This window comes from Haplochromis burtoni, unplaced genomic scaffold (assembly GCF_018398535.1).
Source record: "Haplochromis burtoni strain Fernald_Lab_line unplaced genomic scaffold, NCSU_Asbu1 Contig_73, whole genome shotgun sequence".
NCBI lineage: Eukaryota > Metazoa > Chordata > Actinopteri > Cichliformes > Cichlidae > Haplochromis > Haplochromis burtoni.
In genome coordinates, this window is record NW_024582434.1 from 668,168 (window position 1) to 696,047 (window position 27,880).

At 40.8% G+C, this 27,880-nt stretch overlaps 1 protein-coding gene across 2 annotated transcripts in view; it reads left to right on the forward strand.

Moving 5' to 3' along the window:
* Window positions 1–27,817, forward strand: part of sec24b (SEC24 homolog B, COPII coat complex component) — a 28,318-nt gene extending 501 nt beyond the window's left edge. The window contains exons 2-24 of one of the 2 annotated variants that reach the window (XM_014334133.2): window positions 2,750–3,409; window positions 3,791–3,952; window positions 6,066–6,200; window positions 10,593–10,676; window positions 11,540–11,703; window positions 12,205–12,389; window positions 12,661–12,763; window positions 15,028–15,154; window positions 15,259–15,368; window positions 15,613–15,725; window positions 15,838–15,956; window positions 16,143–16,198; window positions 16,316–16,522; window positions 17,440–17,563; window positions 18,365–18,523; window positions 18,608–18,781; window positions 18,876–18,986; window positions 20,355–20,530; window positions 21,298–21,435; window positions 22,302–22,406; window positions 23,298–23,390; window positions 24,005–24,108; window positions 27,190–27,817. In XM_014334133.2, the coding sequence (XP_014189619.2) occupies window positions 2,750–3,409; window positions 3,791–3,952; window positions 6,066–6,200; window positions 10,593–10,676; window positions 11,540–11,703; window positions 12,205–12,389; window positions 12,661–12,763; window positions 15,028–15,154; window positions 15,259–15,368; window positions 15,613–15,725; window positions 15,838–15,956; window positions 16,143–16,198; window positions 16,316–16,522; window positions 17,440–17,563; window positions 18,365–18,523; window positions 18,608–18,781; window positions 18,876–18,986; window positions 20,355–20,530; window positions 21,298–21,435; window positions 22,302–22,406; window positions 23,298–23,390; window positions 24,005–24,108; window positions 27,190–27,304 (3,524 nt within the window). In that variant the 3' untranslated portion in view covers window positions 27,305–27,817. The remainder of the gene's footprint in view (window positions 1–2,749; window positions 3,410–3,790; window positions 3,953–6,065; window positions 6,201–10,592; window positions 10,677–11,539; window positions 11,704–12,204; window positions 12,390–12,660; window positions 12,764–15,027; window positions 15,155–15,258; window positions 15,369–15,612; window positions 15,726–15,837; window positions 15,957–16,142; window positions 16,199–16,315; window positions 16,523–17,439; window positions 17,564–18,364; window positions 18,524–18,607; window positions 18,782–18,875; window positions 18,987–20,354; window positions 20,531–21,297; window positions 21,436–22,301; window positions 22,407–23,297; window positions 23,391–24,004; window positions 24,109–27,189) is intronic. The other variant, XM_042221734.1, reaches the window with a different exon arrangement.
* Window positions 27,818–27,880: the final 63 nt, after the last annotated feature.

Here is a 27,880-nt window from a genome sequence, read left to right on the forward strand (position 1 = left end):
AGGTAGCTAACTTAAAAGCTAACGTGGGTATTGAAAACGGATGGTAACGGTAGCTAACTGTTAGCATGAAAATAGCTGTTTGACAGATTGCGCACCACCTCTCCATAGCCTCTTGTTTTTATTAAATCTCCAATAGCTAACGACTTAATAGAAGTTGCGTTAAAACAATTTACTTTCTATTAATAGAAGGCTGCTTATTTCAACTGAGAGCTAGCCTTTCAAGGAAGGCTGCTCAAGCGTGTTTACAGTAAATGATAACCTGTGATCAGATTTTCATATTTAACATATATTCGTGCACGTGTATTAAGCTTCACAAGAATATCTAAACACATGTGAACAAACTAATTTGTGGAGGGTAAAGTAGGAAAGACAATCGTCTCTAATAAATGGTTCAGTTTTCAGGACAAAGCTTCGCAAAAATATTTATCTCAAAAGAGAAGGAATACAACCAACTAATTTCCTTCTTAAGTAAACAAATAAGAGGGGATAAAATCTTAAAATCAGGCTGCAGTTTGGCTCAAAATAAAGCGTGTTTTGTACTTTGTGGTCCATTATTTCTAATTTGTCGTAGCTATGAAGTAGACATTAGCCAATATTCATTTTGCATATTGGAAAAGTGTGTGTGTAGGTATGTCGTAGGCTTTATACTGCATTTTTAAAGAGAGATAATAGAGCTTAATTCTATTTTTGCATGTGTATTTATGTATTAAAGATGGTGGGGACAATGGGCGTGTTCTTAGAGATCATTTCTATTTTTTTTAATTAATTAATTAATTTTTTTACATTTTAGTCGTCTTTAAAGTTGAATGTTCAAAAATGTGTGATAATGCATTCATTCTGTAGCTAAATATGAATGTGAGGTGCAGTTCTGGAAGCTGTCTTTCTTTCTAGAGCCCACACTTTAATTTGTTAAATTACTACAGAGGGAGATAATTCAGTAGTTTTGTGTTTCTGAGATATTCCCTATATTCGTTCAAACTGTGATTGTGGAAGTTCAGGGGTTTGGTGCCCCAAACCTTTTTAGCCATTGAAAACAAATGTCAGAGAGAAGTTAGAATCCTCGTGGTCTTGTAGTTGACTCTTGTGCCTTGTCTTTGAAATGCCAACTTTCTGGGAGGCTTAGATCTAAAATGGTGTTTTGTGACATTAAAACCACACAATCCTGTTCTACACTGAACAAAAATATAAACGCAACACTTTTGTTTTTGCTCCCATTCCCCATGGGATGGACGTAGAGACCTAAAATTCATTCCAAATACACAATATAACCATCCCTCCCAAACAGTGGTCACAAATCAGTCCAAATGTGTGGTAGTGGGCACATCTGCTATATTGAGATAATCCATCCCACCTCACAGGTGTGCCACATCAGGATGCTGCTACACTGGTGTACAGGTCTCAGACTGCCCACAACAAAAGGCCACCCTGGAATGTGCAGTTTTGTCTCACAGCAAAATGCCACAGATGCCACAAGCAATGAGGGAGCGTGCAATTGGCATGCTGACAGCAGGAATGTCAACCAGATCTGTCGCCCGTGCATTGAATGTTCATTTCTCAACCATAAGCCGTCTCCACAGGCGTTTCAGAGAATATGGCAGCACATCCAACCGGCCTCACAACCGCAGACCTCGTGTAACCACACCAGCCCAGGACCTCCACATCCAGCAGGTTCACCTCCAAGATCGTCTGAGACCAGCCACCCAGACAGCTGCTGGAACAATTGGTTTGCACAACCAAACAATTTCTGCACAAACTGTCAGAAACCGTCTCAGGGATGCTCAACTGCATGCCCGTCGTCCTCATCGGGGTCTTGACCTGACTCCAGCTCATCGCCGTAACAGACTTGTGTGGGCAAATGCTCACATTCGATGGCTCTGGCACGTTGGAGAGGTGTGCGCTTCACGGATGAATCATGGTTCACATTGTTCAGGGCAGATGGCAGCTGAGAATGTCCCAGTTCTTGCATGGCCAGCATACTCACCGGACATGTCACCCATTGAGCATGTTCGGGATGTGCTTGACCGGCGTATACGACAGCGTGTACCAGTTCCCACGAATATCCAACAACCTCGCACAGCCATTGAAGTGGAGTGGACCAACATTCCACAGGCCACAATTGACAATCTGATAGACTCCATGCGACGATGTGTTGCACTGCATGAGGCAAATGGTGGTCACACCAGATACTGACCGGTTCTGGGTCCCCAGACCCCCAATAGCGCAAAAAACTGCACATTCCAGGGTGGCCTTTTGTTGTGGGCAGTCTGAGGTACACCTGTGCACTACTCATGATGTCAGATCAGCATCCTGATGTGGCACACCTGTGAGGTGGGATGGATTATCTCAATATAGCAGATGTGCCCACTACCACACATTTGGACTGATTTGTGACCACTGTTTGGGAGGGATGGTTATATTGTGTATCTGGAATGAATTTTAGGTCTCTACGTCCATCCCATGGGGAATGGGAGCAAAAACAAAAGTGTTGCGTTTATATTTTTGTTCAGTATAGTTGGCCCTTCAAAATAAAAGTATGATCCTGAGTCAGATGTCAATATTTTAAAAAGCGCTGCCTGGTGAGCAAATTGGAAATGTTTCACTCGGCAAGAAGAACTCTAAAACTTAAAAACTTAAATAGAGTTGTTCTTGTTTCTGTTTATTTTTACTCTGTAATTGGAGTATAATAGTGAGAGTCGACATTTATGCTTATTAACCATGTGCTTTGCTATCCTGCCCCGCCTCCTTCCAGGTCCGGTACAGAGCTACCCTTCCATGTATCCAATTACAGGCTACTATGGAGCTCCAGCTCAACAGCAACAGAGCTACTCCACCATCCCGTCCCAAGCTACCCCAGTTTCCAGCAAAGCACCCATCACGAACAGTGCCCACAGTGCTAACTACTACCAGAACAACCATCCACAGCAGCTGCAACAGCACCACCTCCCTCAGCATCATGTAGCACCTTACAGTGCTCCACTGAGCTCTGCCCCTCCTTCTCAGCCATATGCCACACATCCTTCCTCAGCACCTCCATCGTCAAACGCCCAGTACAACCTACAGCCATTCCAGCAGCATCCACCCTACACCACTCCGGCATCCTACTATGGACCACAGTCATACCATGCTTCTCCAGCACAGCAGTCTCAGCAGCAGCAACAACAACCCAGTTTGGTCCCAATGGCGGCGAGTGGGCCTGGAGGTCCTCTCTACCCCATTGTTTCATACCCGTCTGCTCCAGGAAGCAGCCAGTATGGCACTCTGAGTTCCTCCCAGAGCACCACCCAGATGGGCGCACCTTTACATCAGTACGGTGCTGAGCCTCCAGCCTCCTCAGCATCAGGGCATTCTGGGTATGGCATGGCTCCTCCCAGCCAAGTGGCACCAACAGTGAATGGTCAAGGAAGCACAGGTACCCAGTGAAGTCACATTTTAATGCTGCTAGACTCTGCAATTGTGAATTCTCTGAAAATGCAGGTGGAGTTTTATAGGCTAAGAAAATCTGGTGGATGTTGGCGGAAAATGCTTTGTTTTGTTTTTTTTGTCAGTGTTTGGTGGGCAAATTAAATTTTTTCTGCAAAATTTTTTCTGCTTAGTTTTTTTTGTTGCTGTAAGTTTCCAAAATAAAGCACATTTTGACTGTTTGTGCATTGTATGCATTTTTATGTTTAAAGAAGGGAATAAATTAACATGTTTGCATTTTTGAACCCAAAGCTATCCCTCAGTATCCTTAGAAAGCACTGTCCTTGTGCTGTTTCAGTGGCTGTTTGTGTTTTTTTCTTTTCCACTGCAGCCCAAAACGCAGTCCATTCCCACTACAGCCAAACCAATCAGGCTTCTCTGAGCTACAACTCCTATGGTGGGGTCACTCAAAGCAGTGGTGGTGCTGAGGCAGACAGACCACCGTCAGGAACCCCTTCCGCTTCAGTCCATTCCTCACCGGGCCACCGTCAAGGTAAGAATGAGAGTAAATCTTCATTATGTATTGTAAACATGAAGATTTTTATGTTTGTGTACCATATTTTTCGCACTATAAGGCGCACTTAAAATCCTTTAATTTTTTCAAAAATCGACAGTGTGCCTTATAATCCGGTGTGCCTTATGTATGAAAACAGACCAGCTCATCGACAGTGCGCCTTATGTTCCGAAAAATATGTTATGTGTGGAAGCTGAAAACTGAAAATCTGTGCCTGTGCAGATAACCTGCCAAAAAATAAGATGAAAGCGTTTTGTAGTTTGAAAGTCTACATGAAATCAGTTTCCTGTTTATTTTTTCGCTGCTCAGAGAAGAAGTACCACACTGTGTACCTTACATTAAAACTGTGTTCTTTAAAATGTTTTGGGGTTTTTTTTATGGAGACCTATTTTCTCCACCTGCTGCATTTGATGTTTGAACAACATTCTTATCTTGGTTTTTTCTGTACTATAGTGACTGTTTTTGTGTCTTCTGATGCAGCTTGTTTAGACGCACACTGCACGTGAATGGGTTACAGCTGCACTTTGGGAATATAGCACACATAATTAGCCGCAAACACACACACGCTTTCCGATGTGCAGGTGTGGGTCTGTATACAAATTTGGGGGTTTCAGGTTTGCTTTTAGCAACGTGCTGCTGGTTTATTTTTCCTGTGAATGTTTTTCACTCTTAACTTTAGTGGCTGGTCAGGATAATTAGACTCTTTCCTGTAATGTTGATTTGGGTTGCAAAAATTTGACTCTTACTTCGACAGAATAAATTGATATAATTTTGATCCAAACACTTTTTCAACTGAGCCATGTTTAAAGATTTACAATGCATTTAGACCAAATACACAGCATTTCAAAGAGTTGCTTTCTAGAGTGAATATAGTCAATGGAGACATATTTTATTTTTTGTTTTCAATCAGTTAACTGGTATTAAAACAAGTACATATTTTTGATTGCACGCTTTTGTGGTCAGTTACAACCTCTGGCAAAATTCCGGCATCATCTTACCTGCTTGAGATTTTAAAATGAAAGCACACAGTTAGACCATGGAATACATTAAGGCAAAGGAAATGCTCTCCAGTTGTCGATGGATTCTATGAGAACATTGTAGCGGAAAGGCTTTAGCAATACAGCAAGCATCAAGCTAACTTTTGATGAAGGTTCAGTTGTTTTTAATTGGCTTGAATGTGCCTTTACCCCTGCACGTTTACTTTCTGCCCTGAACTGTGACGCCTAGTTGCGTTTTTTTTAAAGTTTTAAATTTCTAGGGACTCGTTAATTTCAAAGTAGACATTCTTCCACTGAAGGAACTTTGGGTAAGCACAATGTGGTGTGAACCTTTACTGGAAGTTTCCCCTAATCATCAGCCCTTTCTCTCTGCTTCCAGTGCAGTGTAGGTGAACTCAAGATCCACAGAGAGACTTGAGCTGTTGTCACACATGAACCAAGGACAGTGTCAGGTGAAACAATTGAAGATGAAGGATGGGAGTGACCAGTCGACTAGACGTTTAAAAGACCTTTCCTTGATCATATCAGAAATATTATTCTGTTAAACAAATTATTCCTATTTTATTAAAGTACAGCATCAGACGGTAACCTGATAGTTCAAAAGATTAATACGAATTCACCAGACAGTTTCCTGCTCTATTCCTGGATGGTCAGTCAAATATGTCCAACTGCGTAGTAGTTTCACTTATGTCTGTCTCTAATGCATCAAAACTGTTTACATTATCTAACCAAAACCCTAAAAAACTCCTCTGAAAACAGTTCGATGAGGCCATAATATTGGATGCTGGTTCCTCCGGTGGAGAAAGGCTAAATGTAGATGTTAAATTCCATCTAAACAAAATTCCTTCTTTGACTTTCACCTTTGTAATCATTGGCTTTAAATTTTTATCATCCTGACCTATTTTCCTGTGTGTAGTATTAATTGTTTTTCCTGACAAAATATGCGGCCAGCCATCAGCAACTCTGTTCTTTGCTTAAACACGTATCACATGACTGGAAGCCAGCCGCCTGATTACCACAGCCCTGTCTGATGACATGCATCCCATCCTGACAGTTCTCTTATGTACCTTTCCCACTCCACCCCCTTCCAACAGGCATGCAGTATGGATATGTTGCTAATAGTGGCACTAGCTCTTCCTCTGCCAACACCTCAGGCCCAGCAGCAGCAGCCCCCTCATCATCCAGCTCTGATGATGACGATGAGGAGGAGGAGGAGGATGAGGAAGCAGGTCTGCTCTAGCTTTTACCTCCCCCATAACCTTTTTGCTACTACCTTATCCACTCCTTATTTTTTTAGTAATCTTAAACCTAAAGTGTACACGTCTCTTTAGACACCTCCACTGTCCCGCCTATCCGGTGTCACTTCTGATAACCGCCATTTTCCTCTTCCCTGTCTGGCTACCATCTGTCACGTCTACTCTACCTGCCAACGCTTGTAATCAGTTCACTGCTCATCATCAGCACCATCTCCTTTCTAATAGGCTAATCATATTTCTCCCTGTTGGTCCTTGTCACCAGCCTTGCAGAGTTCACCCGCTGCGCGCAACATTTCCCCCCCTCGCATTCATCAGTCCTCTTTCAAAATATTGATTTCATCTCCTCAGTGTGTGTGCACACTGTTCTGTTGTTCCATCACTGAAAGCTAACATGAAATTTTTTTCCCTCAGAAAGGTGGCAGGTAAGTAGTGCTCGTTGTCATATACAGGACGACGTCCTCTTTACCTGCTGTCTAGCTCTGAGCAGCGCTCTTGCTGTCTCTCAGTAATGTTCAGGGTGTGATCGTCCAGCTGTAGTGGACCCTCCACTTATCAGCAGTTATCCATGCTGATGGAAAAAAAAATCAATATTTTGTGTTTTTCTTTCCACTCTGTTCACGGCTCTTGATAGTAAACTGGATAGCCTCGGGAATGAGTTTGAATTAGATGTGGTCATGAGTCCTAGATGTAAGATGAGCACTTATGACATAAAAATGTATTGAGAGGAAATATTAATATAATCGAATATCTTTGGGTTTAAAAATTGGAAAAAGGTATGAAGGTTTTAAATAATCTAAGTGAATTTAAATATATTTTCTAACATAAATGTCAAGCGTTTTCTTTCATTCTCTAGTAAAGGGAAAGCATTAAGATGTAGGGGGGATTGGTTTATGTACTGCATGTTTTAGATTTGTTTTTGTATTTAATTCAGGTGAGTTTTGGGACTTTTAAATCATTTAGAAGCAAATAAGTAAAAAAATGACTCCAGTGTACTTTGTTCATGCAAGGGGTCTGTTACGAAGTAACTTTTCAGTATTGCTGATGAACAGAAATGTTTCATGCGTGAGTAGATTAAACGTCAGTATAGGTTTATTTAAAAAAAAGATTTTTTTTATTACATGCCTGGTAATTTTGTTTTGTTTTGCAGGGGGAAGTTTTTACATGGAGAAAAAAGATTGGTTTATTACGGAGAAGTTAGCTGTTTGTTCACTGTTTGATTTTTTTTGACAAGTTTATTGGTCCATGGGGCTACTGATTGACCCTCACGCTTGAATCTTGAATCTCACTGTACTAAAAAACCTTGCATTGTATTAAAAAGGCTAAAATGCTTGGTGTAACTTTTTTTTTGAAATAAATTATTTTACATTTAATAATTTAAATGTCAGGTCAGCATGATACTGATTGTTGTCATGCACCTGTGTGATGTCTCTCTCAGATGTTCTGCTTTAAAGATCCTCTGAGACGTGTGTCATCAGCCAGAGGTTAACAGATGTTTAAATATAACCACTCCCCTGCCGATAGGTCCCGCTGTCTATGCATGCGTTTGCTGACTCTCCTGCTTCTCACAAGAGAGCATTGTTAGCACTGCTACAACTCATTAGCGCACTGCCTAATAAAATGAGGAGCTTGGTTTAGCTTTCTGTTTATCCCTCGTGCTCTCATCAATTCCCCACAGTGTTGCTGTCTTACAGGTTGTCTGTTGCAGCAAAATAGCACTTGTTGATTCAAGGAAGCCACGCTTACCAGAATCATGATATTGAAAATAACAAAATGGGTTCAGAGTCACAAGTAAAGCAGAAAACAACCAGTGCATTTTAGACTTTTGTAGGACAAAGCTTGCAAGTTATTAGTTGAAAAATAGTTTAAATACATTTAAAAATGAACATTCTAAGCAAACCTGATTAAACTAATTTATAACACAAGTCTAACAGCAGACGTATGTTATCAGGATGAATCACTTCATCACCTGTCACATTTTGATAATACTGCCATCACCTACTATCAACAACAGCAGTCGGCAACCAAAATAACCGACTATTAACACCAGCAGCAACAACCAGCCTCGCAGCTAATGGCAACCACAGCCAACAGCAACACTAATATTTCTAATAGCAGTAGTAGTTCTGAATTTTAATCTTGGATTGCCTCATATTTATTTAGTTACAGCTATTTTATTTCAGATCTGTGTATGGCCATTCATTTTTGTTATCTGTATACAGATACACAACAAGTTTTTCTTATTGATTATATGCCAAAATGTTTGATCAATTTATCTTTATTTTGTAACTGTTCACAAAAGTTATCCACGACTAGAGTTTAAGGCGTTACTCAGTTGGCTGTTTGTTTGATCACTAATTAAGTCTGTCTGGAGTCAGGGACGGCGTTTTGGTTTCTTTGGTTTGTGTTGCTGTGTCATCTCTGTTGTTGTCATGGTCTTACTGCTGAGTGTGAATCAAGTATTCAAATACATGCAAGGTTTGTCCTGGTTTGAAATAGGCCTTAGTCGGCTCAGTAACCATTAAGTTACACATGTACTGGTGCAGTAATAGAATATAAATGTATGTGGAGTCCAAACTGGACTCGTATTAAAACTTTTAAGATCAACTGCAAATCAACACTGGCTACAATGAGCTCTATATAGTCTTGGTAGTATCCATTTTCTTGAAGGAGGAGGAGAAGGCTTGGCTCTCCTGGTGTCCTCGTCATCCCTGGTGCTTAATCCAGTAGTCTGCTGGTCCGATTTAGTCTGAGATAATTGGATCTTGCCCTGTCCAATGAGCTCTGTCCCTGAGGCCTGTCACATCTTGGTGTGCTGCTGTTGATCCCTCCTTTTGGCACACATGGATTAGTGGATCCATTCAAATATTACTGCCCATGTAATCCTTTGGGAAAACCTATTCATTACATGACATGCAAGGAATAAACAGACAAAAACGAAAAGATCCTTTTGCTTGCTGTTGTTTTTTTATTAAGATTATTTTGTGGATATTTTACCTCATAGGCACTGAAGCAAATTAGAAAAGCGATATGATGGAGTTGGATAACATGCAACCAATGTTGGATTTGAACCGGGAGTGTTGCAGTGCACTAAATGAGTCCACACGCTATTTTGACTGCAGCATTAATTCTTGAAAGGTTATGGCAGCTTGCTGAGGGATTTGAAAAATAATTTTAAAAGCCTTCATGCTTTTTTTTTTTTTTTTAAATAACGTAACATGAAGCTTTCGAGTTAGCTGCCAGCCTTACCCTCCTCTATGTCCATGAGCGGTGGATAGAGACGAAAAGAATGACATCATAAACACAAGAAATGAGTTTCCCTAGATTGGGTGAGAAGCTCGGTCATTTGGGTGGAGCTCAGAGTTGAGCCGTGACACGAGCCAGCCGAGGTGGCTCGGACCTCTGAGGAAAAATGTGTCCTGGACACTTCCTAGGTGGGGTGATTTGGGCATGCCTAGTGTTTGATCACTGAAACAGTTAAACTGAAAATGATGATGGTGGTAGTAGTAGTAGTAGTAGTGATTTTTTTTTTCAGATACTTTGACATAGTCACAAAGTGCTTTAAGAGAACACAGATTAGTTTATAACAAAAAGTAGTCAGTCACAAGATAACATTTTAAAAAGGGCATAAAATTGAATGAGTACTGTACTACAAAATAAATAAAATGGGCAGTAATAAAATGAAAAGTTTAGAAAAGATATAGAAATTGTAAAAAGGAATAAAAACTTGGTTACTAGGGGGGGAAAAGCAAGTTCAGAGTTTTGATGATGGTGATAAACTTGTTCCAGGTGTTAAATATAAATGACTCGGCTATTAATTTAATGCATTTCTTTAGTTTTGCTGGCTGAACAGAGGAATCTGAGGCATGTGTTTTCTAACCCGTCTGTTTGTGAGGACACTGGGAGCCTTTTTGTCAGAAAGCTGAATTCAGATGGTAGATGTTAATATAAAAGTTCTCCAAAAAAGAATTTATTTAATTTTGGTTTTTAGATTACAAAAAAAGATAAGACTTGACTAATCCACATCTGGTAAACCACCTTTCTCTGATCAGGGCACCACCCTGTAGCTTCCAGTGGTTTGTCCTCACTAATGGCCTGTAGCTAACTGGTTTTATTGAACATGCTGAAAATGTCTTTCGTTCTGTGCCCATCGCACACACTCATATCTTCTCCCCCCCCCTCAGTTCTCTACACGTCCTGTCCTCAGACGTCCTCTCTCCCACACAGCAACTTCATTTGTCTTTAGATTTTTTTTATTGTGCCATTATTTATTTGAACAGAGTAATATTTGCAAGCTGTCTTTTCCTTCATAATAATAGTTTTTAATGCCTTTTGAGTTTCATTTTTTCCCCTCTCTGCCTCTCGCAGGCGGTGACACATCCTCTTCTTCTACTGGCAGTGCCTCTCCGGTGCCCAACAGCTACGATTCCCTCGAAGGTGGCAGCTATCCAGGTACGTGTTCATCACAGACAGACTGCACCTCATGCACCTGAGCAACTCTCAGTAAAATCACAGCTATGTCTAAACTGTAAATCAACTTTTCTTTGACAATATGTACAGTGCACAATATTTTTATAACTTGGCATTTGCATAAAATGAAATCTGTTATAAAACCTTAATCAATTGTTAAAGCTGAATTGTAGGGTCTTAGGTCAGTGCTGGAAAACAGATGTGAGAATGACCGGATGAAAATATTCTTGAATATAAAGAAAGTGCTGCCTCCTAAGCAGGGACTCTTGGAGGATAAAATAATTCTCCGTGAACTGAATTTAGATCCTTTTCCTTATCCCTGAGGAAGGTTCCTGCAGTGTTAACACAGCTATATTTGCTGACAGCTGATGTGGCAAAAAAGACTTGGGTCTTCTGTTATCTAGTGACAACTTTTCACAGCAGAGAGAGGAGAAACGGGCTTTAAGACAATCCACATATTCCCTTTGATGCGACCCAGCTTTTCTAAGCAGAAGACAGCAGTGTCATTCACAACGCTTTAAATGTGATTGTTGTTAGTTTGTTACTGGTACAGTGTTCCTGATGTTTATACTACCGTCTCATCTCTTATGGCTCTTTATTCATCTAATCTGATAACAATATTGTGTAGTTTGACCAAAGCTAATGGAGACAGCAAAGGGGACAGCAAATGCTACTTGAAAAGGCTTTTTTTTGTTGTTTAGGGATAATTTGGCACTTATTCTAACTTATTCTAAAATCAACATTAACACAGTGATCTTATTTTTCTGGTCATGTTAAAACACCTTAAATATGTTCTGTCTTCTTAACATCACCCTACTGTACTCCTGAACTGTCTTTCTTTCCAGAATCCATGCCACCATCCAGCAATGTGACCAACCAGGCTCAGCCCTACGGTAGTTACGGTTACCCTGGCATGCAGTCAGGTTATCGGCAGGGACCAGCGTCCCACACTGATGCCTCCCCCTCCCACGACCTGTATGGCCAGTCAAACTACCAGCAGTACTCACAGGTGAGCCTGCAACAGAAATGTTGATTAATATTTTGCACATCTATGGATTGTTTGAAAGTTTTTTTCAGGCTATTTTCTCAGATTTTATATTAAATTGTCTAATTTTTCGTGTGTAAAAAGTTTGGATAAAGGCAAACCCAACCTGCGTTTGATACCCATCACTTAGAGCGACTGTCTGTTGCCCCCACTAGATTTTAAGTAAGCATATGTAGGCTTTTAAATTTCACCTATGCTTTGACCAATTCTGGTGATAGGCTCTAGTTTTATGAGCTGGCTTATAACAGAGTCAGAGACCTGTTCAGGATTCTGACCCTGGACTTTGCCAGACTTCTAGACTTGATCATAATCCACAACTGACTGACTGGTCAGACTTAATAAATAAATGTTTAAGGTGTCACTACACAGACATTATTTTATAAAATAGCCCACCTGATGAATTTTGGCTGTAAGCTGAGCTGTTTGTTTGTTCGCGGTGTGGAAACCATCTGTCCCTCTCTGCAGCCCTTCCCTAGTCTCTCTGAGCTGTCCGCAGCCCTCGGCGGGCTGAGTGGTGTGCCAGAGCTGGAGGTCGAGGCCCTGAGGCCAATCAACCTGCTGCAGGAGAGAAACTTGCTGCCCCCCAGACCTTTGGAAGCTCCAGAACCCAACCTCAGCCCCGACCTTAAGAAAGTCAACTGCAGTCCACAGTAAGTCTGGTGTAGGGAAATTTTGAGTGGCAGCTGAGTCCTTAAACTTAGCCATTTACTTTCAGTGTATCACAGAAACTTTAGAGTAGTAAAATAAATAAATTCTTAAAATAGTACAACAGTAGTATACAATTACGGGTTGTTGTTTTTGTTTTTTTCAACTTCTAAGCTCATGGTTTTTGTTTTCTTACTGCATTATTTAAACCTTTTTTCATTTCGTATATTTTGTCATTCGTTTGTCTTTTTTCTTCTTCTTTTTTTTTTAAATCAGGACATTCAGGTGTACTCTGACCAGCATTCCCCAGACCCAGGCTTTACTCAACAAAGCCAGACTCCCTCTGGGCCTCCTCCTCCACCCCTTCAGAGATCTACAGGTACATCAAAATTCCCCTCAAAGAACATTTTTCTCAGATTTTGGTATTATGGAGTTAAGATGTCGGCAAATGTTTAGTTCTGTTTTTAAGCAGTGTGTGGTCTTTTTTTTTTTTTTTTTCATTGCCTTCTCAAGCACTGCATGAAGCTGTTCTGCTATTTATTTATTGAACATACAAAAGCTTTGTTTAGGGCACAAACGCTGCTGTACCTTTTAGCAGACAATAGTTTGAGTTTCTTCATCAAGAGTCATTTTATTCTGATACTTTTTTGTTAAAGCAAACAGGTGTGATCGATTCATTCTGTGAAATGCAAAATATGTTGTGCAGAGCAGGGTGTTTTTTCCCTGACAGAGGTATTTCACATTAGTCGACACAGTTTTACATTAAAGAAAGGTGGAACATAGTGTTTAAATACTATCTGGGTCCTTTGTAGCCGCCTTTTTCCACTCGTGACCAGTCAGCAGGAGGAGCAGAATGACAACGATGAAGAGGTGCAGGACAGATAAGGGAGGGTATTTATAGAGCTGTGAGGTGAAGACGTGTCAGTAGATGTGAAGTGACAAACAATAGGAAAGTGCTTGAAAGACAGGCTGGCATTGACTTCCTGGACTAACAGTTAAATAACTGAATGTTTGACAGAGCGTCAGTTGTTGGCTCATCGTTTTTGTGAGTGTGTATTTCAAAAGGATATCTCAGAATTGCCCAGGCTGTGTTGCTTTTACAGTAGATGACTGCAGAGGTGTGGATCCTGTGGATGTGTGAAACAGACATTCATGCTCCTCTGCAGTTTCTGCCTACAGCTTTAATTTTGGCAACTCTGATAGTTTAAGGATATGTTATGAAAATGTATTTTTGGAATCATATGCTACACCTACACAGTATTTCCTGATTTTGAATGTAATTTGGTGTTTCCTCTGAGTCAGTCAAGTCTACAGTGTCTCAGTAAACAGCTGTGAGCTGTTTGGTGTAGTCTGGAGTGAGCCTGCAGTTTGGTGTCAGATACGTCAGAGCATCCTGACTGTCAACGGATAGTTTTAAAGAATTTTTCTTCTTGGAGGCGGTTTAGTGAGGCTTTATGATGCATTTAAATCTTCAGCTTGTGACATTGTTTGTGGTCTCTGAGGAGACTCTGTATTACATCGAGGTCCTCCCTTCTTATGCAGCCCAAATATGGGTGTATGCCCCATCATGAGGAACTTCATGTCCCTCGTCTTCTCTGATCTCCCAAGGATACTGTGGTATCGTCTAGTTTAATAGTCTAACCAACTAGTAGAAATTGTTCTTTCCCCAAAGGCTGTCTGCGCTCTGACATTAACATTCATTGCCTGTTTTGAAAAGCACCACCTAGACGAAGTGGGAGAAGCGGGGATGGTTTGGGCATCTCTTCTTAGACTGATGTCTCTTTGCATGGATCCAGATATGAGAAGAAAGAAAGGGAGGATGTGTTTGATCATGATGGAAAATGGCACAAGAAAAATGAAGCTATATTTAAATTTTTTGCACTACAGCAGCAGCATTGGCACCCATTTACTCGAATACCCAGAGAGGTGGAAATTCTTAGTTTTTGCTTAACCTTACAGCTGAACCAGCAAACAGAGGTGATTAAGATATTTTGGTTTCACTACTGAGATGTTTTTCTCGACATCTGTGTTTACTTCGCCTGTGAAAGTAACACATTACTGTTGCGATCCAACCCAAGTGTGAAATTACAAGTTTTCAAAATCTTGTCTATCAGTGTCATGTTTTATTTAATTACTGCAGCTCAACTCAACTGTTTATCAACATAGATGTCAATTATTTTATAGTTATGTTAGCATTTGACCTGATAATAATTTTTAGCTGTTTTTAGTAAATTGCAGAGAAAGAAAGTAGTCCCAAAACCTCCGTTGTGGCCTTCAGGTGTACCCGAGGATAAACAGACTTTGTTCTAAGGAAAAGGTGGAGAAATTTTGGGTGACTCAGCGGAAGCCATAAGAATGGATTGACACCAAAAAAAAGAGGAGAAAAGAACTGCAGTTTTGTTTTGGGTTTTTTTTTTCCCAACCACACTCACAGAAAAGGAAACAAAGTGCTATTCAGCCATCTGCTGAGATATAAATAGAAGATTGTTTTGAAAGGGTCATGGGATGGAGAAAGAAAGTGGAGGCCAAAAAATTGAGGCATGACAGATGAAAAGTTCATAAACACGTCTTTTGTATTTTTTTTTTTATTGGAAGTTAGTCCATCTTTCTCTAAGCCTTTTTCCCCCGTTTGCCTCTCTGCAGCAGTTACCGGTGATCACATCAAACACGATCGTGCGCTGTCGCTCCTGCCGCACCTACATCAATCCGTTCGTCACCTTTCTGGACCAGCGCAGGTGGAAGTGCAACCTGTGTTACCGGGTCAATGATGGTACAAGTCCAGTCAAGCTATTTATATATTGTCCCTGCAATTTCTTTACTGCTGAATCATGTTTTGCAGCCTTAATGTTTTATGCCATTTTAATTCTTGTTCAGTACCAGATGAGTTCATGTACAATCCAGTCACAAGGTCATACGGTGAACCACACAAGAGGCCAGAGGTCCAGAATTCCACTGTGGAGTTCATCGCCTCCTCAGACTACATGGTAAACACGCCTCTTATTGATATTACACGTACTTTGCTTCTCGGTCCACTAGAGGGCAGTGTTGTGTTTAGTAAACAGGGAAAAAAAGAAGGCTCGTGCATAAGAAGTGACACCTGCAAAGGTCATATAAAAACAGATATTTATTATTATTATTATTATTATTATTATTATTATTATTATTATTATTATTATTATTATTATTTTCAAATCTTCAGGGATCTTTGATGTTTTTGTTCCTTTTCAGTTGCGACCTCCTCAGCCGGCGGCCTACCTGTTTGTACTCGACGTGTCTCACAATGCTGTGGAAGCAGGATACCTGAAGTACTTCTGTGAATCACTTCTTGAGAACTTGGATAAGTGAGTCCTGATGTTGCTGCTTCATGAGTTTGTCAGTTAGCTATTTAATCAAGCTGATTATTAACGTCTGTCACAGGCAGAAACCAGGCTGACACAATGTTTCCTGCTGCAGGTTGCCTGGGGACTCGCGTACCAGAGTGGGCTTCCTCACCTTTGATAGCACCATCCACTTTTACAATCTCCAGGAGGGGCTGTCCCAGCCACAGATGCTGGTGGTGTCAGACATCGATGGTAAATATAAGTTACTTCAAAATAACACATGAGAGCTGTGGCAGTGACCCACGATCAAAAGTTGTTGACACACAGTTAAGACCAGAGGTGGTGGTCTATTAGAGTGACTAATGACCCTTTTCAGTGTATTTGATAGAAATGTATCATCTATAGCCACATTAATAGTCTTTCCTGCTTTCTTTGCAGATGTCTTCATACCATCTCATGACAGCCTGATGGTGAATCTAAAGGAGAGCAACGAGGTAGAGCGTGCTGCTTTGTTCCCTTGCATCTCTTCTGTCATGTTCGTGCCTGCTTCTTGATGTTTCTGAAACGGTTTTCTTTTTAATTTTCTCATGTATTGTTTCTCCATCCTCCAGCTGGTGAAGGACTTGCTGAAGTCACTGCCGGCGCTGTTCAGCCAGAGCAGAGAGACCCACAGCGCCCTCGGTCCTGCCTTACAGGCCGCTTTCAAGCTCATGTCACCCACCGGAGGCCGCATCACGGTGTTCCAGACTCAGCTGCCGACGCTGGGAGCTGGGAAGCTGCAGTCGAGAGAAGACCCCAATCAGCGTTCGAGCTCCAAGGTAATTATATTTTCTTTTATTTGTGATTATAATGAGAAAAAACAACTATCCAGAGAAAGTGGGAGCAAGAGCAGATGCAGGATTTTATCATATCTTCCTTATTTGGAGTTAAACAACATCCTTTTTCTTATTTCTGTCTTTATTTGGATGTTAACAGTGAAAAGTTTGGACACAGCAAGCCGTCGAATGTTTAATGAACAGATTGTTTTAGTGTAAAGTGGGCTGCTGTGCTTCATCTGTAACGGCTAATAATCACCACCCTGAACTGCCAGATCCTTATTTAATTATATATTTATTTTATTTATTTAGATATTTATTGATAAGTGAGACATAAATAGAAACATCCTTATTTCCTACCTCTGTGCGGTATGTTCATGGTGTTTGTTTTTCATGCGTATTTTTTGACTTTGTCTCATGATCATGAAGTTGGAGTGCCTGCGGGTGCCCTGTTTTAATTTTTATATTTTTCACATCAAATGGGAGTTTTAAATCATGGCTGCATTGTGACTTGTGAAGCTTAAATTGAACCATATGACAGATGAAGTACAGCCAAAGATTAGTACTTTGTGTCCTGGCATTTTCACAGCTGAGTTGTATTTATACTTTCCTGCAACAGCTCACTTTTCTTACCTGTCCCAACGTTGTCTCACATTTCATCTCAGATTAAACCCCACTGTTATTGTCATCCCAGGATTGTGATTTATTCAAGTTTAGCATCTTCTTTTTTTATTCTGAATAAACTGCCAACAAGTCATGATAAGAGTTTCCAAAAAGAAAATGACAAATAACAGATGTGCTTGGTTTGCTCGGGGGAAAAAGATATTATATTGTCTTTTTTTGCTGTCAGGAAGGTCCCCATTCCCTCAGTCCTGTGATCAAAATGAGGAGTTGCTGGTAATAACTCTCATATCTTTCAGGGAGCCCACCACCTCGGTCCTGCCACTGACTTCTACAAGAAACTTGCACTGGATTGCTCAGGACAACAGATAGGAGTGGATCTCTTCCTCCTCAGCTCCCAGTACGCCGACCTCGCCTCATTAGGTGAGAGCATGATTGAGTCAGCTGTTGGCATCTTTCATGTTGTCCATGTATCCAAAGTGTCAACATTTTTGCTTATGTTATGAATGCTAATGAGCAAATCGGCTCCCAGTATTCTTTATATTCTATATTTTTTTTATTCTATTTTTTTTTTTATAATATATTTCCTTTTTTGTACAGATTTGTAAACGTAGACTTTAAACCAGATCGCTTTAAAATAACCCTGTAGGAGCATTTTGTGGTTTGGTTCAAATTTCTGAGTGTGTACTGCTGCTGCACTCAGGTTCTTCAGCTTATCATCGTCAGAGCTTGTTGTTTTGCTGTTGCTGTAGTAGTAGTAGCAGCTAACATGTGATTCAGGAGACTGGAAATAATTTGCCTCGAAGAAAATGTCCTGCAGAAGCTCAGGCCTCGGCTCAAGTGATAACATCCAGAAAGTGTGTTACCAGTGTTATCAACCTTGTTTTATCTGTTAAACCACACACCAGGTCATCTGTTGACACGGATACCAAATCTCCTAACAGCTTATTTCTGGCTAATAAAGGAGAAACCTATTCTAAACTGCTTTCTCGCCATCATCGACCTATTTGCTTTCTTCATCTTTATGTCATATTTAATATTATATTATCTGTGTATTGAATTATTTAATCTTTAATTCAGTCCAGTGTGGGATTAAGGCATTATTTACAAATCACACACATCATAATGATGTATTTGAACTCTTCTTCCCAGTCTTCACAGACTGAAGATAATCACATGTAATTCTCTTAATGTCGATCCTCTCCTGTTTTTCTTATTTCTCAGCATGTATCTCCAGGTATTCAGCAGGCAGCGTCTTTTACTATCCCTCCTTTCATCACATCCACAACCCGGCCCAGCTGGAAAAGTTCCAGAGAGACCTCGAGCGCTACCTCACCAGGAAGATCGGCTTTGAGGCGGTCATGAGAATAAGATGCACTAAAGGTAATCAGATTAGATGCAGCTTCATGCACGTTTTAATGTTTCTGTGTCAAACACAAGTTTTGTCCCTGCCTTTTTCCTCTTCAGGTTTATCCATCCACACGTTTCACGGTAACTTCTTTGTGCGCTCCACTGACCTGCTGTCCCTGGCCAATGTGAACCCAGACTCTGCCTTCGCTGTCCAGATGTCAGTCGAAGACTCTCTGGCAGACTCGTCTCTGGCCTGCTTCCAGGCTGCTCTGCTCTACACGTCGAGTAAAGGTATACACAAGAATGACTCATTTTCATGGTAACACATTTAGGTTGAAATTCTTTAAAGATCTTGAAAACGGGACTGTTATTAATTCATCTGCAGGAAAGAGACGTATCAGAGTCCACACTCTGTGTCTGCCGGTGGTCAGTCAGCTGAGTGACGTGTATGCCGGTGCTGACGTCCAAGCCATCACTTGTCTGTTAGCCAACATGGGTAAGTGTGTAGCTTAAATCCTTGGCTTTCACGCCTTTTCATGTGCAGTACCTTTAACCTAAGACTTTTTACACATTTATGAAAGTTGGCCTCTAGCCTCCCCGTGGTTGACACAAATCCAATAACATGTTAAAAATATTAGAGTGATAAAGTGATATTGTCAGTGTTTTTTTCCAGAAAAGTTGGCAGAAAAAAATGCATCAAAATGTATCGAATAAGTTTCCATCGGGTTTCATAAAACACGCAGTCAGTTGGAATTAAATACCAACCCTGGGTGGAAACGTAGCGATACCTGTGTGGTGGTATATAACCCACAGAGAGCTTTTTGTAAGCCAGGTCTTTCCTGTTTCAAGAGTCACATTCGTATACATGTGCATTTTATATTAATGATTAAAAGGTTTATTTCAGTCTGTGCAGAGTGGCTGTATGGGTCATGTTGACCACCGCTGTTTCCCTAGAGGTTGTGCATTGGAGCTGAAGAGTGCAAAGTTTGCCTGTCCCACAGACACACAATGCCCACATAAATATGAAAATGTTTGCAATAGGGCTGTGCGATATGACCAAAATCTCATATCCCAATATGAGACATCTCGTTATCGGGATGAGAAATATCTCGCAAAAATTTTACGTTTTCGAACTCGGGCAACTCGACTTGTGTGAAGTGTTTTCAGCTTGGCGTCGTGTACCTGGAGTTGAGTGTTTTGACCCATGCATAAAACTATATATTTTTAGATAGAAGTTGCAACAGCCGCCATTTTCTTTGAGTATTTATTACACAGCGTGCTGCGGGGAAAAGCCTGTTCTAACGTTTGAGTCTAAGGTTTATTTTGTGCACCTGTCGGCTCTGTTTTGCTTCTCATCTGCAAACTCTCTCCACACTCTTTCACGTGGTTATTGTGTAGGTGGTAGAAGAGGTTTGTTGTGTTTGAGTCTGTGGTGGGGACTGGTTTGCGCCATAATTTGCATGGTACAATTTTCTAGTCCGTGTCAGACTTTCCTTAACCAAACCATGTCCATGCTACAGAGGTAGAACCCCGTTTAGGAATAAGGTCCTGGATTTGTTTTGACTGGTCCTTCTGTTTGGAGCTACCTGGTTCTGCCTCATCTTCACTGGCAATGCTGGTATTCTCTGTGCCACAATGAAAAACAGCGTAGTTTGCGCCACCACGAAACAAACGATAGCAAATAATTTGAAACGATGTTTTCATTTTGTCATGTGATATATTTCATCATATCGCACAGCCCTAGTTTGTAAACATGTCTCATCAGGACGTACTCTGGGCTTTTGTTAACTTAACTTTGTGTTCAGAACTGATTAAAATGCTGTCTTGGAGGTAAACTAGTCTTCATTTGGTCTTTTCAATCCAGCCATCGATCGATCGATATCATCCAGCCTGTCGGACGCCCGGGACGCGCTGGTGAATGCGGTGGTGGACTTGGGGAGCGCCTACAAGAGCAACGTCTCCAACCTTCAGCAGTCTGGACTTGTCCTCCCTGCAGCCATGCGTCTCTTCCCCCTCTACATCCTTGCTCTCCTTAAACAGGTGCGGCTGCCTGACTGTCATCGGCACATGAACACACACGCGTCACACAGCATGACATACACTAAAAAGAAGGAGAAGAAAAGGCTGTGAATGTGTGTTTAAGCATGCAGCCCTCCACTTTTCCCTGTTAGCAGACTTCTTCTGGAAAGTTTTTATTTTTTATTTTTTAAATTCACTTTGAGGTAAAAGGAGAGAGTTTTGTTTTACTGACTAAACCTGCAAAACGTTATTACGCATTTTAAGATGTAGTTGAGTACAAACCCTAAAAACAAAACACCCTCTGACCAAATGTTACACAGTAGAAAAGTGTGAGCTCACAGTCACAATGCCTGGGTTAAAGACTATTAATCCACCCGGCATGTGTGCATTCATACATCCAGGGTGTGTCCATGTTCAGAAGCACATACACACCCTGTTTCTGAGACAAATCCTCCCTGTAGGTGTTTGTGGGACTCTAACAGTGTGTTCCTTTGATGAATCAGAGAATAAACTTCGGAAACATCACTGTTTAATTGAAAGAAGCACATTATGGCCTATTATTCCTGGTGATTAAAGGTTAAACTGTTACCACAATGTTTTTGTCTGAACTTGTTGCAGTTTAATTCTCCATTTTTAGCAAAAGGATTTGTTTTACTCTGCAAATGGGGCAAAAGCTTTACTCTGCATTTTTAATTTTTATAGATCTTTGAACTTTATTCTTATTCTTGACGTAATAAATCAGAGAAATCAAATCCAACACTGCTGATGTGATGTGTGTTTGCTTTCAGAAAGCCCTGCGGACGGGCACCAGCACGAGGCTGGACGAGCGGGTCTTTGCCATGTGCGAATTCAAGACTCAGCCGCTGCAGCAGCTGATGCGAATGGTTCATCCTGACCTCTACCGACTGGACAACATCTCTGACCAGGTGGGATGCAGATGGCTTTTCTCATAACTCAGTGCACTAAAGAATAGTAGAGAGAGGGAAAAACAAAATGACTACTATTTAACCCATTAACATAACATCGTTAACATATATATCTCTGTATGCAGTGCAACTTTATTATTAAACCTGTGCTTAATGGCTTGACTCACTCTTTTAGGTTGTTTTTTATACCTGGCGAAGTGGTTAAATGTAACAGTGAGCTGATAAGATACATTAGATAACTTAGATGTCTTGCCTAAAAACACTGGAATCCCAGCATCTGGTAAGGTGTCACATCAGAGCCTTAATCCTGAACATTATGATGACTAAGAGCAAAGCCAGTCTGCTTGTTTTCTCTGGAAATTCACAAAAAGTTTGGTGAAAATTGGTTTGGGATCATTGGGATTGCTTTTGCTAGTTAAAACAGATGACTTGAAATGTTTATGAGGAAACTGTGTTTTTAAGCTTGTGGTATCTTTTAGAACAACAAGGATTTAACTCAATGACAGAAATGTCATAATAAACGTGATTAAATCTTTTATTTTAGTGTTTATTTTTTAATTTGCATTATATGCATCAGCTTTTTTTTCACTGAATGTTTCTTTTAAAGTTGTATTTAAAAATGTGAAAATAGTCTCACGTGTAACATTTACTTTTAAACACTTGTAATAACAAGAATTATGAAGATTATATTATAGTGGAGACATATTTTAAATGAGGTAATATCAGACTTTAATGTTTGTATGCTCTCTGTTTGAAGCTTTGGGAGCTTTACCTGTGACACTATGTAATTATTATGTATATGTTGTCTGCACATGTATATAGTAGAGCTGTTTTTATACTCTGCTCACAAGTTGTCTGGCCTGCAGGGGGCGCTTCATCTGAACGATACCGTAGTCCCTCAGCCTCATCTGCTCCACCTGTCTGCTGAGAGGCTGAGCAGAGATGGAGCTTTCCTCATGGACTGTGGCAACGTAAGCTCCGAGAAGTCTTTATTTCACCTCGTTTATATTTTTCACGTCTCTGTCTTCTCACCATCTAGTCCTTTAATAAAATGCAATAAACCTTAGGTCATAATTTAGAGCAAATCAAAGAGAAGTTGTCTTTGCCTGAAATAATATGTGATGGCTTGAGGACTGGAGTTGGGATTTATCGTCTCATTATTTGCCTCGGAGTAACATCAGCAGCAGCACTGGAGCCCAGTTTTCATTAAGTTTAATGTCACATAATTTAATTTAAAGGGACTTTCCACTGCAGCAAATTAAATACAGAAAGAAACCAAAACACTCCAATCTTCAGACTATCACTGGAAAGTATCAGTAATAAATGGAGGGTAGTTAGATGTTTGAAGTTTAAACTTGGTACCAAATCTAATTTCTGAGTGAACCTCTCACTAGTGCAATGGCGTATTTGGTGGCAATAAAGATTTTTTTTAAAAAGGTGGGAGGGTTTTAATATTACAAAAAACAAACAAACAAGGCAAAACATAAAGCCACACATTTATTGAAAATAAAAAAAACTTACAAGAAAAAACTCAAGCTTAAGAGAAAGAATTATAAATTTATAATCTATGAGGAAAAAACATTTATGAGAAAAACAGTCAAATTTATGGGGGGATGCATACCAAGGGGGGAATTGATAAGAAATAGAAATTTAAGGGAAAAACCCTAGAAAAAACTAAAAGAGAAAATTATTGTTATAATTGTTTTGTTATTTTTTTTCTTCACTGTCATAGTTTAGAGTGGTGATATTAATAACATTGGCCCTGCTGGCTCTTTAGTTATGGCAGATTAAGACGCACACATGTCAGAGTGTGTAGAAAGTATACTGTGCGGTAATGCTCCTCTTCTCTTCTGCCTGTCCAGGTGTTTTATCTGTGGATCGGCAAGTGCTGCAACGAAATGTTCATCCGAGATGTTTTGGGCTGCCCGAACTACGCTTCAATTCCCCCCAACATGGTCAGTAAGACTCATTTGAGTAGAAGCACACATGCAAACAGTTCAAAGAGACGATTAATCTTTTGAAGTACAATGAAGCTTTTATTTTCCCTCTACATCCAGGACGTTACAGAGAAGTGTGATTAGGGAAATGTCTGTACTGACACACACGCGTGTGTGCGCCGCCCAGTCGCTGGCTGAATGATGCAATGCGACATTTTGTTTCCCCTGAAAATGACTCACAGTTGAGCTCCACAGTGAAGGAGCTGTGTTTCTGTTCACTTAGTTAGAAAAAAACAACTTGTCCAGCAGAACAGACTTGCTGATGTAGCTTTTCTGCTTTTTTAACAAACTGTGCAGCCACCTAGAAAGTTCTGTCATTACCACGCCGAGGGCGTGATGGCAACACCCAGAGCAAACGGCGAGTCAGCACTTGTTTATGCTTATTTTATCTTTCTAGCAAGGGGTCAGTGCCTCATAGATCCACCTACAAGCCCACACTCCCCACCACAGGCATGTTCCCGTTAACCACATTGTATGGCTGGGGTTGACTGTGTGAATCTGCGCTATCTGAAACATGCCACTAACAACAGCGTTGTTGTTTTGTTTCCCCTCTTGTCCTCTTTGGTTCCTAGAGTCACATTCCGGAGCTGGAGACTCCTCTCTCTGAGAGGGTGCGAGCTTTCCTCGACTGGCTCCACGACAACCGAGCGTTCAGCTCCACGATACATGTCGTCAAGTAAGCACTGCCGCACATCTGGACTCATATCTGACTGTTTGCAAACACACTGGAAACTGTGCTTCTTCTTCAGGGCAGTCACAGATATACATAGACAGCTTGTTTTGTTCTTTTTTTTAATTGCGTGAAATGGATCTCACATATTGCTTTAATACAAAATCTGAGGTCACTGAAGGAAAAAGTGTTGAGTTGCTCTGTCGCCAAAGACGGAACTGCAGAAAACTGAGGTTTGAAGTGTAAAGCAGGGATTGTGCTCTGTTGGGAACACAGAGAGTTGCTGACCCCAAGCGAGCAGTCATTTCTGTTTTACTTGTTTAAAGTCGCCTCAGGGCCTCACATGTCATAAAAGATTGCAGGCACACAGACCTTGATGCAGAGCCTCACACTATCTGATGACTCAAACATAACTTTGACATCCTTGATTTGAAATATAATTCCTAACAGGGCAACCTATCGTGGCATCAACCACTGGTTTTGGACTCATTTTGAAGGTTCAGCATTAGTGTTTTGGCCACCGCCATGTTAGCCTGAACCTGTGTTTTTAAACTGTACACAAAGACACCTGCTAATGAGTGCGAACTAAGAGACTGACGAAATCCTAAAACTTCACTTAAACTGGAGCACAGGCTCTGTGGATGCTGTGTCAGGACAGCTGCACAGTGAGCCGTTACTACTGGACACTGAGCTGGCTTATTACTGACAGAAAAAAGTAGACAATAATTTTTGGAAGTAATAAACTTCAAATTAAAAAGAATCATCTCTCATTCCTGTGAACCTCCGGGTTCAGCGTTAAGTTTAATGTTCCAGTCATGTGATAGGTGCCTTTTTATATCTATCGGCTACTTGGCCAAATTAAATCTGACATTCTGTTGAGGTTCATGAGGAAATAAAGCAAATAAAGAACATTACGATTGTCTGATACTGCACATCCTCTCCGAGTTCGCCCTTCTGCTTCGTCACCTCCCTGGAATCTCGTAAATCCAGATAGTGAGCTGCTCTGATTGGCATTGAACAGAAACTAGGTGTGGACAGTTTCATATAGAAGAGATCGGCACGAGGTTGACGGAAAAGTATTTCCGAAGTGTAAACACAAAGACAAAGTGAGCATTGAGGTCACAGATTGACAGCGGCGGTAAAGTCATCCGCAGGGAACGCATTGTTTCGGTTTCCTCTCTCTCCTCCTCTTGGTGGTACGGCATTGTTGCTTAGCCACATGTTTACATGACATGTTAGTAAAAATGCACTGAGTGGTATTTGAACAGATGTTTGCGTGATGACAGGAACTACGAGAGAGATTTGACAAAAGAATTAAAAATGGCTCTTGAAGTGGTTTCAAGTTCTCTGTGACCTCGAACCTCTCAGTTGTTGATATGTTTTTTGTTTTTTTTTTAATGATATTAAAAGTGCAAGAACTTTAAAGAGTGGCTAAAATATTCAGGGAAGCAATGTTCGAATATTTGAAAAAGCGGATGGGCACCTGACAGAGAAGCCAATGGATGTATAGTTAAAAGGGATCTATTCTCCTCATTTCCACCTCCGTGTTTGGACTTGATCTCTGCTAGAGTAGCTCTGCATGAGTCATAGTTCACAATAATCCACCCTTCTACATGAAATGATGGCTTGCAGTTCTATCAGATTGTACTTCAACATTTCAGAAGTGTCCCAGAAGCAGCTCTCAACTCGACATCATTCAGAATGATGTGGACAGGAAGTCGGACACTAGAATGGCATAAAAAATACGTCACTTTTCAGATTAAAAGCCTTAAGAATTAACACCATGTTTCTGAAAGACTCCTGGTGTTATTTGATGCTCCGTGAAGGAAGGGACAAAGCATTTAAAGACTTCATCTCATGGATATGCACCCAGTTTATTCCCAGGGTGACACAAGCTGTTTAGGGTTTTCTCCCTTTAAGCCAGTTTTTTCTGACTGGCCAGAGCTTTGCCTGAGGTGACTGTGTTAGCCAATCCTGCTCTCTGTGAGATCATACAGAGCAAAGAGTAGAAGAAAACAGCTTTTAGGGTCGTTTGCAACCTGAACTTTTGGCTCAGAGAGATTACTACAGCATAAAAAGTACATTTAAAGCATCGACCCCTGTATTTCTGCGTAGATGTACAAGTATGTCCTGGTGTGACTGAGCTCATGTTCTGCTCCGTCTGAGCCTTGTTGATGGTGTTTCCCCCTTTTTTGGTCCAGACATCAAAGCTGTGTGCCTGTTACTGCCAGAGCGCTTACGTGGCAGAATGACATTTACACGTAAGACCGTCATCTCTGTTTTTTTTAGACACACTGTAGGTATCAGTTAAACAATGAAGAGGTGCGCAATGAGCTGTTTATAAGCATAGCAACAAAGGGGCGAAAGAGGAAGACGGCTAAGCAGCAGAGAGCTACATCTTTATTGTTTATGCGGGACTTTCTAAAGCCTGTTAAATGTCAAATAAATAAAAATATCACACCACATTATCTCCAGAGCTCAAGGCGGCTCCTTAACAGCTCTTGTTTTGTCACTTTTATAACATTTCATTCTGGCAAATCTCAGTTTTGTTTTGTTTTTTTGTTTTGTTTATTTGCATTGGGAATATATTTCTCAAAGTAAAGCCAAGGTCTGACTACAAGCAGTTGCGAGCTCTGAGAGAGAAACCAGACGTCAGATCAGACGTTCAGTTTCTGCTCTTGTAAGTCGGGTTAGAGAAGCCAGCAACGTCTCGCGCAGCCTGGGAACTCGTCCTTCATGGATGTCTTTTTGAAATTAAAGACAGACATTTAAAAAAAAAAAAGAAGATGAAAAAAAACCAGGCAGGGAGGGCTTTGGCTCTGACTGCTGAATAGGTGGTCCTGAGGAGGTGGCTCCGCAAACTCTCTTAGAGAAAAACTCTCATGCTGGGGATTTGTACGAACAGCTGTCAGTTCAGAGTCAGTGAGGTAGAAGATGCAGGAGAGTGTTGTGTTTAAGAGCTGACGTGTCAGCAATGCTTCAAGTTATGTGGAATAGATTCCAACACTTCTTAGACTTACAGAGCATTAAAATGTACAAACCAGTTTCTTCTTTCCCTTAATGCATTTTTTTCCTCCCTTCCCGCAGAGATGATGCCTCGGCTAAAGCCACTTTGTTCCAGCACCTGGTGGAGGACCGGTCAGAGTGGGCTTCTTCCTATCATGAATTCCTGCAGCACATTCAGCAGCAAGTGTCCAAGTAGACTCCCATCACGCTGAGAAAAACTTTGACCACTAGATTCCTTAAACAAGAGCGTGAAAGGACTTGTAACCTGATAGAGTGAAAGCTAGTGTTAGCCAGCAATGGACACCCATCGCTGCGTCAGACCAGTTTTAGCGAGGCGAGTTTCCTCCCCTTCTTTTAAACGGTCTCATTCAAATCAAAGCTTGTTGGTCACCTGCGATTAGACCAGCAGAAGGGGAGGGAAGAGGTAGTTTTAGAAAAGAATAACGAGTTACCGAAAAGAATGAATGAACGAATGAAATTGCTAAAAAACAAACATCCTGCAGCGGCTCTTGCTGCCTCTTTAACCACTGTCAAACATTTTAACCTTCTCGTAAATCCATCGCTCCCGAGAGGAGGAGGAGAAAGTCGAGCCAAGAAGATGCCACTTCAACATCTTTTATTTCAGTTTGTTTTGTGAGCCTAAAATGTAGCTTGTGCTTTTTCTTTCTTTTTCTTTCCTTTTTTTTTTTTTTTTAAATTTCCCGATACATTCCCTTCCCTTTGTTTCATTTCAAGACTGTTTTGAAAACACTGGAGAACAGAAACAAAAATC